Raw genomic sequence first — 15604 nt, 5'->3', positions numbered from 1 at the left:
TCTAGTCTCAATTCCTGCATAACACAGGCCACAGAATCTCACCAAGTAATTCCCACGTGTGACCTACACCAGTGCTTCTCAAAGCCGGTCTGCCGCTTGTGCAGGGAAAGCCCCTGGCGGTCCGGGCCGGTTTGTTTACCTGCCGCATCCGCAGGTTCGGCCGATCATGGCTCCCACTGGCCATGGTTTGCCGCTCCAGGCCAATGGGGGCTGCAGGAAGCGGCGGCTATCACATCCCTCAGCCCGCGCCGCTTCCTGCAGGCCCTATTGACCTGGAGCGGCAAACCGCAGCCAGTGGGAGCCGCGATCGGCCGAACCTGCGGACACGGTAGGTAAACAAACCGGCCCAGACCGCCGGGGCATTCCCTGCACAAGCGGCGGACCGGCTTTGAGAAGCACTGACCTACACTGCTAGTTCCTAGATACATGACCTGGCATTTAGGTGTATTAAAATGCATGTTGCTCAAGTACAATCTTACCACGCAATGCAGGTTGCTCTGTACACCGTCCTGTCCTTATTATTTTACCACTATGCCAATTATTGTGTCTTCTGCAAACTTCACCAGCAATAAATTTCTGTTTTCTTCTAAATCACAGATAACAATATTGACTAATATTTGGTCAAGAATAGATCCCTGTGGAACCCATCAGAAATGCCCTCATTGGATGTTGAGTTATCATTTGCAATTAGTTTTTGAGATCTATCAGTTAGCTAGTTACTATATGTGGAATAAGTCATTCTCCAAGATGAATGATGTTTATTAGTATCTGGCCCTTCCAGGATAGAGATTTTTAGTGAACAACTGGTGATAGACAGCAGAGCTATTATGTGTCTGGGGAAAATACAATTGCTAGTTTCTTTATATGTCTGAAATGCTGCAACATCTTCACTGAACTGCAAAATAAGTACGGGTCTTACCACAGTGGTCTATTTTAAAAAAAATGGCTGCATTTTAAAATGATCCAACAAGCTTGGAGAGAACTGACCAGTCATTACCAAGTTTTTAAGACCTTGTATACTAGCAAACTAGATCTATCTTATACTTCTAGGTACAAATCAACCATCCCATGGAAATACTCACTGGGATGGGAATAGGAGGAGAAAAATTACTCAAAGGTTCCCCGCACAAAACTTTTCCTAGATTGATCCAGAGGGGTTGGCCAGTCACCGCCATCCCCCCGCACCCTACACAGAACAGGCCTTCGGGGACCTGCAGCTCTCCCAAGAGTTCACTGCGGGCACAGGCCATCCACACAGAGGAGAGACTGTCTCATAATGTCTCATAATGGGCTCCTGTGCAGTTCCAATAGTTCTTCCTCCATCTGCCACTGCTCAGTGATCCTTTCAAAGAGGCCTATGTGAAAAGACTACTACAGCAGGGTTGCAATATTTGTTTTGGCGTATTTCCTGTGGACATGCTCCACATAAGGACCCCAAAACCTACATAGATCCTTCTGGGGAGGTACAAGGAATGTTGGGAAGACTGCTGCAGAGTGGTCTAACCCTCCCTTGCACATGAAAATGAGAAAACTTCTACAGTATCCCCTCTGCACTGGGATTGCTGCCAAGTTTCTTAAGGAATTTTCTCTCAGGCCTTAGCCCTTGTCTACACTACAGCCTGATGTCAGTATAACTACATCAGTATAACTACTCAGGCATACCGACTGAACTCCCAGCGTAGACAATGCTATGTTGACAGGAGGGCTTCTCCTGTCAACATAACTACCATCTCTCGTGGAGGTGGAGTACCGACACTGATGGGAGACGCTCTCCCATCGAAGTAGGTAGTGTCTTCACTAAGTATTACAACAGTGCAGCTGTGCCGCTGCAAGTGTAGACAAGCCCTGTATCTCACATTGTTTATACCTATGGAAATCTTGTTTATTTTGCATATTTACCATATCTGCTTGGGGTTCTTTGGTACTTTAAAAAGGTACATATCTAATTGCATGAAAAATCAAGCACGATTTAAAACATGTTTAAAGGGACTTCGTCAACTTGAAATTTAGTCTTTTTTTTTTTTTTTTTAAAGGAGTTAAAAGCAGTTTCAGGTCCTGCACCTACCCCTGAGTTCTCTCCCAATTGTTCGGGTTTTACAATCACATTTTCTTGTTTTTAGTTTGTGTGTTTGTTTTAATTTTCACTCTGTTGCCATGTGAAAGGCCTACACACAAAAAAGAAAACAAATGAAGTGGGAAGCAGTGAAACTAAATGGGCTGTCAAATGGGCAAAGTCAACAAACTGAAAAAAACACAGGAACATGTTTTTCTAGTGTCTTTACACTAAACTTAGCTATTACCTATAACAATAGTAGGTTAAAAATTAAAAACCATGTGATTTTTTCCCCAGTATATATTGTCACTTGTAATTACAATATGTGTAGTCTGTTTAAGCTTTCAGCCATTCTGCCTTCAGATAACTCAAATATATTACATAGGACCAAACTGGTACATATCGTATTACATTTACTGAGTGTGGCCCATAATAGGACCATTGATTATTTACCCAAAGCACATAATCTACAAGAATCACAACCACATATTTTCTTTATTCCTAAGGAATAAAATGAATGTCAGTGCCTGACACATACATCGTTGTGAGGCTCAGCCTGTTATCTAGTCGGGTTCACTCTACAGCTCTTTGAACTCCTAGGATAGGAACAAGTCATATGAAATGCATGAAGGGCTTACAAATTCAGTTACAGCATATATCAAAAGGGCAATGTATACTTATGAATAAGTTACTGTTGTATTCAAAAAGTCTAGAGCTTTAAAGGTGAAGATTTTTGTGATTTTTTTTTAACGACTGTGAATGTATTAAGATATTAACTAGATGCGTACTTAGGTGTCTGGCTTCTTGGATATGATAACTGAAACCAATACACTTTTCTAGTCATACTTTGCTTTGCATTTGTTTTGCTAGAAGTTGATCAATGGATTGACCAATACACTGTTACTGAGATAGTTAGAGCACATGACTGGGAATTGGCAGCCTTAGGTTATGTACCCAGCTCTGCCACTTCTTTGCTCTGTGATCTTGGATAAGTCAGTAAGGGATCAATTCTGCCTTCAGATAAATTGACTGCAAAGATAGTTGCCGCTGTGTAAGTTTCACCCAGGTACAGTGAAATACATGGAAGCTTGTTAATTTTCATAAATAATAACTAAATAAGATTTGCAGCTAGCTGACCTTTGCATTGACAATTTTCAAGTTATTTCCTATAATAAGCCCAGGAATGTACAGCACACCATTGCAGACATGAATATAACAATACCTCTTTATTTCAAGTAAAACTGGCAAGGCTTTCAATACCATCAATGTATTTGGGGACAGAATAGGGCCCTACACCTGTCTAAGCCTAAACTTTCCCATCTGCAAAGTGGAAACAATTATGCTTACAATGGGGGTGTTTATACTATACTTAGAGCAGGTACCACTGTGAAAGATTCTACCATTCCTAGCAGAATTCCCCATATGTGGCTGGAAACAGCACGATCTTTCAAAACAATAACAATGTTAACGTGCACCCAATGCAACTAGCTTACTAGGAATATCATTCATTAATATTTTTATTAAGCAAAGTTGAAAACTTTGGATTAAAGATGGCATAAAAGTGTTATCATTATCAACATGGCTGTCCCTGTGGGATATTGCTTTCTCAGACACACAAGTATCTAGTCACTAATCCAGCCCTCTAGGTGCATTTTAGCCACTAATCTGGATGAATACAGTAATTCCTGCTCAGTTACATTCATTACACGATGGTCTAGTATTTTGGGGGTAGATTTTCTCCTTCTAGAATCCTCTGAACAGAATTTCCCTGACACACACTGAAGTCTTGATACCAAGCCTGTTGGGAGCCTTTCTACAGATTTCAAATGGCGTTAGATCAAGCACATTTGCCTGAAAATTTAATTTGCTGGCCTGTCTGATAGCTCTGCCCACACACCACCCTTCTTTGTGAGATGCTCCAAGCAGGGCTCAACCATTTTTTCTGGCCTCATCTATATGTACAGTAAAACCATTTGCAGCACTGGGTCAGCTGGACCCATTGCTGACATTCACTGTCAGCAACAGGTACATTTCCTAGTGCAGACACAGTCTTATAGTGCAGTATTACATTCCTGCATTTTCACCTTCATCTGAATGGGTTATGAGGTCAAATCCTCATTTGGGACATACACTGCAGTAGGCTCCTAATTATTAATTTCAGGTGCAAGGTTTTGTCTATTTTTTACAATACGGAGAAATGGTAACCTAAGAAAGACTTAAGAAAGTTAATCCCACACTGATCAGACTCTCAGCTCCTTTGGCCAAACAACAACAAAGAAAGGGATCTCTCCCCAACTTACATAGAGGTGTGTCTCAATTCAATGCAATTGTAAATGTAGTTTTAAGCAGGATGTCACTCCCTGAACTAAAATTGTTTAGTCAGCACAACGGTGTAACCCATTTTGTCTAGACATGATATTTAAAACAGGACCCGCTCACGCTGAATTTGCAACAGTAATTATTTGATAGCCATGTCTTGTGGATTATATCTATATAATGCCAAGGTTAATGATTTTCCCATTCTATTTCCACTTGACAATGAATTCAGAACTTATACCAACACTCAAAAGATCTCCAGTTAATGCTGTCAGTAAATATTTCACACAAGAGGTTTGTTATAGGAAAGCATCTAACCTCAATTAATATATCAATTAATTTTGTTGTACTTGATCCATAAATTATTGAAAAACTCATGTACTTACTGTGGGGAAACATAAATAAGTCTACTCCCCATCAACAAAATAAGCTCCTGACAGTGATTCTCTTTGATTTCTCATTAAATAAAATCTACATTTGTTTTTCCGGATACCAGCATGCATCACAGCCATCTACAAACTAAACAGAAAAATAAATCAAAAGAAAGCACATTATGAAAACTTGGGACTATCTCACTACAGGGATGGCACTTCAATTGCTTTGTTACCAGATCATAATGTGAGCAAATTCACATGTTTTTCATTGTTTACAATACCCATAATTTGTAATGTCCAAAAACTAGACTCAACTTAACACAGGCTATTACTGTGCTACTCATGGCCCTGTATTACTATTGACTCTGGACGTTTCGTATTTTAAAAGACTAAAAACAAATATGATAAAATACAGTTACTGTCTCATAAAACTATTCAAATCATAAAAAGAAATATTACTTTAAGCTGCAGTTCTAGTCTGGATATGAAGCTGGAAAAAACGCACCATGGAGTTGCATGTGAATTGCGTCTCTATGACTTCCATCTCAAATCTGCTCTATTTGCAGTTTTCCTAACTGCCAGTAGCACAATTTTAACTGGTCATCTGAAAGTCAAGCTCTTTCTTCCCCCCAGCTTGCGCATTACCAGCAATGGTGATTCTGGAAGTGGAAGTTAATTAATAATTATATTGAAGAATCGCAAGACAGAATAGAACTCAGCTCACATTCGCATAAGGAAGCTGTGAAAAATTATCAGGAAAAAAAAACATAGTAAGAATCTAGTCTTCATTACAGTCAGCAGATGTGACTCTGGTTACACCCGGGGAGCAGATATCTCTATTGAGTAAGAAGGTGTCATTTTACAGTCACTTTTTGATAACTGCATTTGAAGTCAGAATAAGCAACTGGAAATTCTAAAAGATTTCAATGATACATTCTATTTCTAGAGCATCTTTCATTAAAGTGTGTGGACTGGTGAAACTCTGACGTGTCAAGCATGACTCTAAATGAAAAGATCCAGCACAGTGTAACAGCTTATTGGTCCCATGAACAAGTCTAAACATGTCTGGCCATTATACGACCTCCGGTCTCCTTCTGCACAAAATGTAGGACCTTCATAAGGCATCACCACCTGTCAGCTCCTGAAAGGATGCGTTGGTTCTGAAAGTGGGAATTCATTACAGATAACAGTTGTAGGCAGAAAAATGCCTATAGGTGGAAAAATAATACTGGTGGGCCAGAGAATTTGAGCCAGTAGACAAAAACAAAGAAGAAAGGATCAAGTATTTAAGAAAGAAAAATATCAGAGAAAAGAAAAGGGTAAGTTAGGTGTCTTCTCCCTTTCTTTTTTCAGATCTTTTCTCTATCCTCCCTCTTTTTTCCTGTTCCCTCCAAAAAGAGAATGGTGGGACTGCTTAGCACTCAATTCTTTTCTTTATCAGGGTTCTGATTTATATTTATTCCTGCCTGAATACAAATAGTCCTTAATTTGGAGAAATGAATCTAGGGATATATTCATGTTTGGACCCAAATAAAATCCAAACTAGATGGAAAGGCAACTTTTTGCCAAAATAAACAAACAAAAAGGCTATTTTTATGAGCCAAAATAATCAATGCAAAGCCTGGGCCTCATGGGACTGATAAATGCCCATCTGACTAGAGGCTACCTGAGATAGACTTAACTACTGGAACATCTCATGCAGCCTCACAAGTAAGCTTCAACTTGAGCATGACCTAGGCTGGAGTTTTCAAAAGCACCAAAATGGCTGAGGAGCCTACCTCTCGTTAAGTCTAAGCCCTGGTCTACATTATAGAGTTAGGCTGATGTAAGGTGACTTACGTCAATCTAACTCTAAGTGTCTAGACCAGGGGTCGGCAACGTTCAGCACGCAGCTCGCCAGGGTAAGCACCCTGGCGGGCCGGGCCAGTTTTATTTACCTGCTGACGCGGCAGGTTTGGCCGATCGCGGCCCCCACTGGCCGCGGTTCGCCGTCCCGGGCCAATGGGGGCGGCGAGAAGCGGCGTGGGCGAGCGACGTGCTGGCCGCAGCTTCTCGCCGCCCCCATTGGCCTGGGACGGCGAACCGCAGGCAGTGGGGGCCGCGATCGGCCGAACCTGCCGCGTCAGCAGGTAAATAAAACTGGCCTGGCCCGCCAGGGTGCTTACCCTGGCGAGCCGCGTGCCAAATGTTGCCGACCCCTGGTCTACACTTAAATTTAGCTCCCTCCAATGTCTCTCGCCCACTAACCCGACTTAATAATCCACAGCCATGAGAGGGTAGCACTTGTTAATGTAGTTACATCGACGCAGTGTCAGTGTAGACACTGCATTGCTTACATCGACTGTTGCTGCCTTCAGAAGCCATTCCACAATGCCCCACACTGACCGCTAAATCAATGTAAGCGCTCCTGGTGAGGATGTGCACCGCCAACACAAGGAGCATGGACATGCAAAAGCAATGTAATTACTGTGGTGGCTGAATACCGATGTAACTTAGGTCGACTTAATTTTGTAAGGTAGACTTGTCTTTAGGCTCCTAAATGCTTAAGTCACTTTTGAACAAGAGAGTTAAGAAATGTGATGGTCAGCAGTTTAACTAGCAAAAACCATCTAAAAAATGTCAAATACAGAAATGAGTGTGGTAGCTGTCAAATGAAGTTTCTTAATTAAAACTGATATGGGCAAAAACTGGTGGATTCAGAATCTGCATCCAAATTTGATAGTTTGGTTCACCTCCATTAAACTTTTCATTTACTTGCCACTGTGTAAGTTAAATTCCACAAGGAGATTTTCCATGTACAGTATTAACATGGATCCTTAACCAAGGCAAACCAGTTCCCAAAAGGGATTATTAAGTCATTTGTAATTCCAAGAGACTGAAGTAAATATTTCATATTTGATTCATGGTCCATAAATATTTACACAGTGGGATTTCTCCATGTACTACAAGACCACAAGTGGTTCACATTTTTATCAAGGATGACTAATAAAAACTTACAATTCCCTACCCCAAGGCTACTAACACCCGAGGCTTATTCACTACTCAGCAAACCAAGTCAATCAAACGATACACTGAGAAGAACAGCCAGTTTCTAAGTAGTGTAGTCTGAATCATTAACAAATGGCCACACTCTTGCTATGGAATGTCCAATTTGTGGGGAAGTGACCTACAAGACACTTTTAATTAGCTATGTGAAATTTCTTCAGGATGCCTTTTAAAATTCTAGCAAGGTCTCTTTAGGTAGTTGCAGCACGGGAATCACTTACAATACGACGAGTGGATCGCAACCAACAAAGGCATTGAGATTAGGGCTGGCGGTGGGGAATGGCAGAAGTATAATCCTTTCTAACGACATATGGTACACTGTCAGCTCATGTGACAGAGTGAGATCAAGGGGGGAGGATTGCTGAGGTCAAATTGAAATGAAGGTCCCTGGTTGATTAGACTCATGACAAGATATGTAGTAAAGAGCAACAGACCAATTACGTTGACAAATGCTATGCTCATCAGAGTTTGTATACCCCCATCCTAAATGAAATCAGTTAAGATCCCTGACATACACTTGTGGCTGGGAATATGTACAGGTAGCATTACTACAGACCATCAAACCCCGGAGGCTTATAATATAAATAGACAAATATCACTATTGATTGAATAAAAGGCAAAATTAGTACTTCACATTTTTAATGGTCTAATTTTCTGAATTCATCAAGGTGACAGTGTTGATGTAGGAAATCCAACTACCATTCATGTTACTGTACAGTTTTGCAGCTGTGGTGTATAGCATGTGTTATCCTAAATAAGCAGAACCTTCACATCAGCCTCTGAGAGGATTTTATATATCGTATCTTAATAATAATTGCTCACTGTTGGACAGAAATCGTTTTACAAATCAACTCTAGTGATAATGGAAAGAGAGCAAAAACATATGAGAATGACTGAAAAGTTTATAGCAAGAGAAACATTGTCACAATGATGCTTAATGAGGATATTTCAATATACCTTTCCTGTATGGGAATGAGTTTGAATGACTATAGTACCACACAAAACGACAGCTGTTCCAGATACATAAACAGGGTCTCATAAATTCTGTGATTTTGCAGAAACAGTATTTGTCATTTGGCTCAGCTGTTGTAGAACTCCTCCTCCCCACCTTGGGAATCCTGTTTCCTGTGGCTATCTACGACACCTGCCTACATCTTTCTCCACCTAAGCCCTGCAGATCGCAACCTTCCTCTCCCCATCTCCCAGCAAGGTAAAAAAAAGATCAATTTAGAAGCTGAATTTATTAAGAAATCCCTGTAACTGTAACAATCAAGGTCCAAACACCCCACGGGGAAAACAGTGGGTCAGAACCACAACTGAATCAACTGACTGTATACAATATTATTGCGCTATAAAAGTGAATCAAGTAAAATATCATATAAAAACTGGTGAGACACTGGTCATGAATATCACTGTGCGATGTATGCAAGGATTGTGTGCTGGAAATATGTTAACATATTTTTCGGAGGCAGTGAATAAACAAGCCTGCCCTAGACAAAGGAATGTGGGTTCATCTGTCTGCCTGGCTTGATTACAGGCAGAGGACAATGAAAATACATTTACAGCTAAGGTAAACAAAGAAATCTAGCTAACAAGTAATGGAGGGAACATCCTACTGAGCATACCAGGGGGACACATCAGAGTCTGAACCCCCAAGAGATCTTTATGGTTCTTGAGACAAAAACTATGGACTTGGGGAAATATAAAAGGAGCAAAAAGATATCACTTAGGGAATAAAGGGGACGGCACTCTTTGATTCGGTAAACATTGGATCCTCCTACTGGAAGAGCTGGAGAGGCTGTTAGCTTGATGTAAGTGAGAAAACACAGATTGCATCCTGCTAAAGTTAAGTCTTGGACACTTGAAAGCGTGTTTTATTCTGTTTTGTTTGTGACCATTTTTGGTGTCTTCTTGCTTAGTTTCATTTAAATCTATGTTCTTTATCAATAATCTTATACTTAGTTTTATGATACGCCATCTCAGTGCTGCTAAATTGAAGTTAAGACTGAGTCCTTAGCTAACATATCAGGCTGATGTGTGTACTCTGTCTCTTTGGAGGCTGCAAACTTAAAAATTTCTGGGCGTGTCCAGTGAGGGGGACTGGACACAGCCCAGAAATATCTCTGGCGAACTCAGGAACTAGAGTTCACTGATTGTTACTTGCAAGGCAAGGTTAAGACTGGTAGAGTCTTGAAGAGTTTGCTGGTGAGGTGACCAGACTGGTGTGGCAGGGAGCAGATATGAGATTTAAGCTTCAATAAAGTTATTTCTTGCTGAGGCAGAGAGGTAACACTGTGGCTTACAGTTCTGGCTAATATTCTGAGGAGAGTGTCCCAACAGCAAAATTTAGACGCATTTGACCTACTGCCTACCCCACAGAAGTCAATGGGACCCTTCAAATGGACTTCAGTGACCTTAGCAGCAGGACCGTTGTCATGGTCTCTATGTACAGAGTGTAGTTAAGGGTGTACACTGGATCTTTTCTTCCTAATGATTTGCCTTTTTCTACTCACCAGCCACGGAATATAAATTTGACCTGACAGTGTCTATATCGCTTTAATAACCAGAAGCAGACAAATAAAACCTAAAAGGCCCTGTAGAGATGCAAAGCGGCACTTTGTTTTATATCTAAGGCAGATTATTCAAATGAAAACACGTGGAGATATATCTGAAGGCATTAAAGAAAGGTTAAGAGATCTCAACAGTGAACAGCACTCAGAAACCTTTTCCAACCATTAACTAATCTTAAGACTTCTTTGCAGCAATATCCCTAACATGATCCGCAGCTGCAGATTCAGCACAATAACGAGTGTCACAAATTTAAACCACACATCTCTGTCAGCCACCTGACTAAACTAACATCAAATCCTGTTGATATTCAAAGCTAAAATATCCATAAAAATTAAAGGATTTTTTGTTTGTAAAGGAACAAATGAAAGTGGTGTCAGGATGGCTGGCTGTCTAGACCGTTTTGATTGTCAGCTCTTTACGTATGGATTGTTTGTCACTATGGGTGCATACAGTACTAGAAAGAAGAGGGTCTGGCTTCCTGACTACTGTAATACAGCTAATACATAATATTAAGAGCAACAACAATCACTGAATTCAAAGTTATGGCAGAAACCAGGGCCACTGCTAAAATCTGAGGGGCACTATGCAAAAAGTAACACAAAAGGCTTAACTTAGCCCTGCAGGGTACCACTCCTGTGCTTTTGCTCCAATGTGGGCCCTCAACTGAGCCCTCCCAGTATATTCAGGGAGAATCAACATGGCCAATCCTACAGATCTCAGTTGCCGTGATATAAACAGAGGGCAGCGGGCAGTTCCTGAGCTAGACTGGTCCTATGTTATTTAAAACCTTTCAATACTATTATTAATCAATTCTTTTTATAGCACCATAAGTGCATACATGGAATAGGCCGTCGATGCATTGCAGAATGTGGGCACCATGAACTCCTGCAAATGAGTAAGCCCATGATAAACTGTACTGCCAGCCCTAGACAATAAATTGTACTTGCATTTTATATGCCTCTTTACAAATCACTAACACCCTTTGTCCAGGATCACCTTGTATGAGGCAATAAGGCAAAAAAGGTAATTTGTTAGAGATTCCTCAAATTTTCATTATGTTTCATTTCAAACTTAGACAAGTTTAATTTTAAACGACATTCTCATTTGGTTTTTTGATGAAACTCCATTTTTCAGCATGAAAATTGTTTAGTCGAAAAATTTCAACTAGCTCTATACATCAGAATAACGTAGAATCTCTTGTATTGGCATAATCAGACTACTGCTAATACCAGGTATTTATAGTAACTTTTTTGTCCAGTATGTAAGTCAAGTTAAAAACTAAGCTGTCAACTTATTATCGCCATTCAAGACATTACCAGTATCAATCACAGACAGAGCATTTAAATCAGGGGCCCGCGGAGTTATTTGCTGCAACCCACCAAGCTCCCCGTGCCGCCCCTCCCACCGAGTTATTTCCTACGGCCGTCAAGCTCCCCTCACCTGCCGACCCCTCACCCCCCCAGCATACCACATCCTCGCTCCTCTGCCTACTTCCAGGTGCTTCCTGCCGCCAAACAGGTGTTTAGCAGCACTTAGCACTTTCCAGGAGGAAGGAGCAGGGAGCAACACGCTCAGGGGAGGAGGCAGAGAAGAGGCATGGCAGGGGCGGGGATTTGGGGAAGGTGTTGGAATAGGGGCAGGGAGGGGGCAGAGTTGGGGTGGGTCTCTGGGGAAGGGGTTGGAATGGGGGCAGGGAAGGGATGGGAAGAGGCGGGGCCAGGGGGCAGTGGGGGGGGAGTGGTCAGTGATGCGGCCGTTGGGCCAATGTACCAGTCCTCATGTAGCCCTCATGGTCATTTGAGTTTGAGATCCATGATTTAAATCGATACTCCATTTTATTTATGTTTTTTCCCTACTGGAAATCATAAAAAAAAAAAACTAGTTCTGAAACATCCACATTTCTGAGAAACTCAAAAAGTGCCAAGGAGGCACTCTGATTTAGGTGGTCAGCATGTACCTCATCTGATTAAAATATATATAATATACATAAAATTGCTATTCAAATTCTAATTTTGGAATTCATGTTATTCAATCAATTTGCAGAAAACAGCTATGCAACACCCCAAATGGGTCGGCAATATCAACTTAATAACCATGTTTTCATTTTTTTCCATCTCCTTAATGACAATATTTTGCACTGCTGTAGCACTTTCCACCTGAGGATCTCCATGTGTCTTATAAACATTAATGAATTATGCTTCACAATACTCCTTTGAGATCCAGAAATATTATCACTTTTATAGAGATTGGGAGACTGAGCCAAAGATAGATTCAGTGGTGTAGCTAAAAACACAGAGATAACCTATGGTACAACCTGAAAGACAATTTAGCCCCTATGCCCTATTTCCAAACCCATGCTTATTCTCTTTCAGTCAATATAGATTTTAAATGTGCAACACACCTATGGAAAGTCTGTCCTGTAAAGATCTGGAGTTTACAGGTACATATTTGCTCAACGCAATATTGTAGGTTGTCTTGTATGCGTTAGAATATCAGATTATATTGTGAAAGATGCACATCTCTGCTTTTAAATGGAAGCAGCTGTCATAAAACAAACACAGACTCACTGGAGTCTTTATAAAGCAAAGACTTATTTCTTGGGAATAGTCATTTCCATTGGATAACTGAACTCAGTGTCTACAAACATAACTTCGGGTTGTGCACTTGCTACTTCCCCTCTGATGTCAGTTAATGAACCTAAAAAACACATTTTTTTCCAAATGTCCATCATATCACACTGTTCTAGGTTAGGGCTCATTTGCTGAGCTATACATGGTGTGACATGTACCAATGAAAAGTAATGAACAAATCAAGTTTCTTCTCACTTTCACGACCTAGGATTTGAACAGGTAATACATTACCTGAATTTTATACATAGCCTGTCCAAAAAACCTATTCTACTGTGACCCCGGCAGCCTGTTGGTGGTTATTCAAAGCAGTCAGACTTATACATTCAGTACAGAAAATGATTAATTCTGGAGATGTTTTACTGCTGTACACTGATCACTTTTCAGCCACTTCTCCATGACGGAGAGAAGGGAGACTCCTGCTAGAGCTGGTCACATAATATACAACATATTTTGTGAATATTCTCATCGGTAATGGCACTGAGTCCTGTTCATTTGCATTCGTGGGGATAAGCCTACAAAGTATTCAGCTCCTGAAGATTTGTGACGATGTTTGTGCATCTGGAAAGTTGCATGAATTTTAGCACAAATTAATCATCTAAAACTCAATCCCTAAGCGAATTATTTGTTATTTTCAAAAGTTTCACCAATTCATTCATGGAGCAGACGCAATGCCATGTGACTTAAATTACCAATCACAAACCACAAATAGAGTAATCACAGTGTGTAAACAACCAATCTGCCAAAATTTGTGTTTGCCTGAACCATATTTGGTGAATATTAAACAAAGAGATTAGGAGATGTGGAATTAATTGCCAAGAGAAAATAAGTATTGTTGGTTATTAATAATTTGACCGGCTCTACTTTCAGCTGTACATCTTGGCAAGGGAGGGGACCTCTTTACATTGACATCATAGGTTTTCCAGCAGTGGGTTGTGCACAGTGGTCCAGCAGCCGGCACACAAGGGGAGGCCCCAGAAGGGGGACTGGAGAGCAAGACAACTCCCACAGTGTCTGTTACCGCCAGGACCCCACCCCTTCCTGTACGTGTCCCAGACTCTGGGCCAGTGGCAACAGGGAGCAGGGTCCAGGCAGCAGCAGCATGGAGGAAGCAGCTGGAGCCAGTGAGTAGAGTCAGCGGGGTGCTGCCTGGTAAGGATCGCGGTGCAGCCGGGGAGAAAGAGGAGCTGGCTAGGGCTACTTGAGGGAGCAGTCAGCTGGCAGAGTGAGAGCAAGGAAGCTGGAGGGAGTCAAGCAGAGGGCTTGGAGGCAGGGGAGGCACACATGGGATATGACTCTCCAAAGGCAGGCATAGCAAATAAACGTTTGGGAACCTCTGATCTACATAATGCCTTCTCAGCTACCACAAAGCTCCAATATTATCTGTCCAAAGCTAAACCACGATGTTTAATGTTTGTCTGTTAAATTCATAATCTCGTTTCATGCATTTAGACCACTAGCTCAAGAGTTCTCATAACAAAAAGTTTCTAATTTATCTTCTCTCTTCCTAAGCATATAATTAAAGGTGCTTAATGGACTTCCAAATCTAGATGGGATTTTGTGGGTCAGGTCCCAGTAGTAGGAAGTCTACCCCAAAAGAAGGTTTAGTGGAGTAAGTCTCCCTTAAGAATCCTGTTGTCTTTTATGCAGATCCTAGCATAAGATTCAAACTATGAGGCTGAGTAGGGCATTTAACCTCTTTTGTTCAGTTCAAAATGACACAAACAAAACATTTAGTAGAATTATTTGCCAACAAAAAAAATCTAACAAAATAAAAACAGTTTTTGCTAAAAGTGGCTAAACCAATACTTTTGAAGTAAAGAATTTAGATTATCTATTTTGCACAACAAAACAAATACAACACGCTTATAAAGTAGAAAACTAATAAAGCATAATGCAGTAACTTAGGGTGTTTCTGCATCTTATTTGTTTTAAAAGTGATATTTTTTTGAATACAGAAAGAACCAGATCTGATGCTTCCTAAGCAGACAAAACTCTATTGAAGTTAACACCAGTTTGACCTGCACAACGAGCACAGGATTGGGCATGCTTATGATACATTAAAGTGTAAAAGAAAACCAGTGTTTCATTAAATATAAAGAGAATCGGACTTACTACCTTTCTTTTTGGAGTCTTTCTTTGCGCTGGTTTTAACAGCCACTGGAAGTTCTGTCTCAGTTGACATCCTATTATATCCTTAGTCTTCTTCACACAGATCCAGTGTCTCGGTCAGGCTCATTTAGAATGGCTCTCCAAGAGAATAACTTAGCCCTTCAGATACTATAACCCAGATAGCTCATCTCATTCACTCCTTTTGAGTGCTGCAAACAAACAAACAAACACTAACCGTCATTTTCTGAGTTAAAAAAGAGAAAAAAGTTGTCAAAGGAATCTAAAATGCTTTCTGGGTCTATAGGAGGACAGTAGGATCCGGGAGATATGGGGAGAAGTCACAGATACTAACCCACATGAATGTTAGTTTTAAAATTTCATGTTTCCAAAATAAAATGTATTACTTGATTGAGTGTATAAATACTAAGTTTTGAGTTTTGTCTTTTTGTGAGGTCCCTACCTATGCCCTTATTTTCTTGAGCATATATAGAAAAATAAACCTGATG

General features: G+C 40.7%; 1 protein-coding gene across 13 annotated transcripts in view; it reads right to left on the bottom strand.

The window, feature by feature from the left end:
- DAB1 (DAB adaptor protein 1) overlaps positions 1-15604 on the bottom strand; it is a 701405-nt gene that overhangs the window by 161756 nt on the left and 524045 nt on the right. For all 13 annotated transcript variants that reach the window (XM_054038504.1, XM_054038506.1, XM_054038507.1 and 10 more), the window contains one exon: positions 15105-15307. In XM_054038504.1, the coding sequence (XP_053894479.1) occupies positions 15105-15171 (67 nt within the window). In that variant the 5' untranslated portion in view covers positions 15172-15307. The remainder of the gene's footprint in view (positions 1-15104; positions 15308-15604) is intronic.

Source organism: Malaclemys terrapin, chromosome 8 (assembly GCF_027887155.1).
Source record: "Malaclemys terrapin pileata isolate rMalTer1 chromosome 8, rMalTer1.hap1, whole genome shotgun sequence".
NCBI classification, from domain to species: Eukaryota; Metazoa; Chordata; order Testudines; family Emydidae; genus Malaclemys; species Malaclemys terrapin.
The sequence above is the reverse complement of the archived record's forward strand: the minus strand, read 5'-3'. Positions and strand labels throughout refer to the sequence as shown.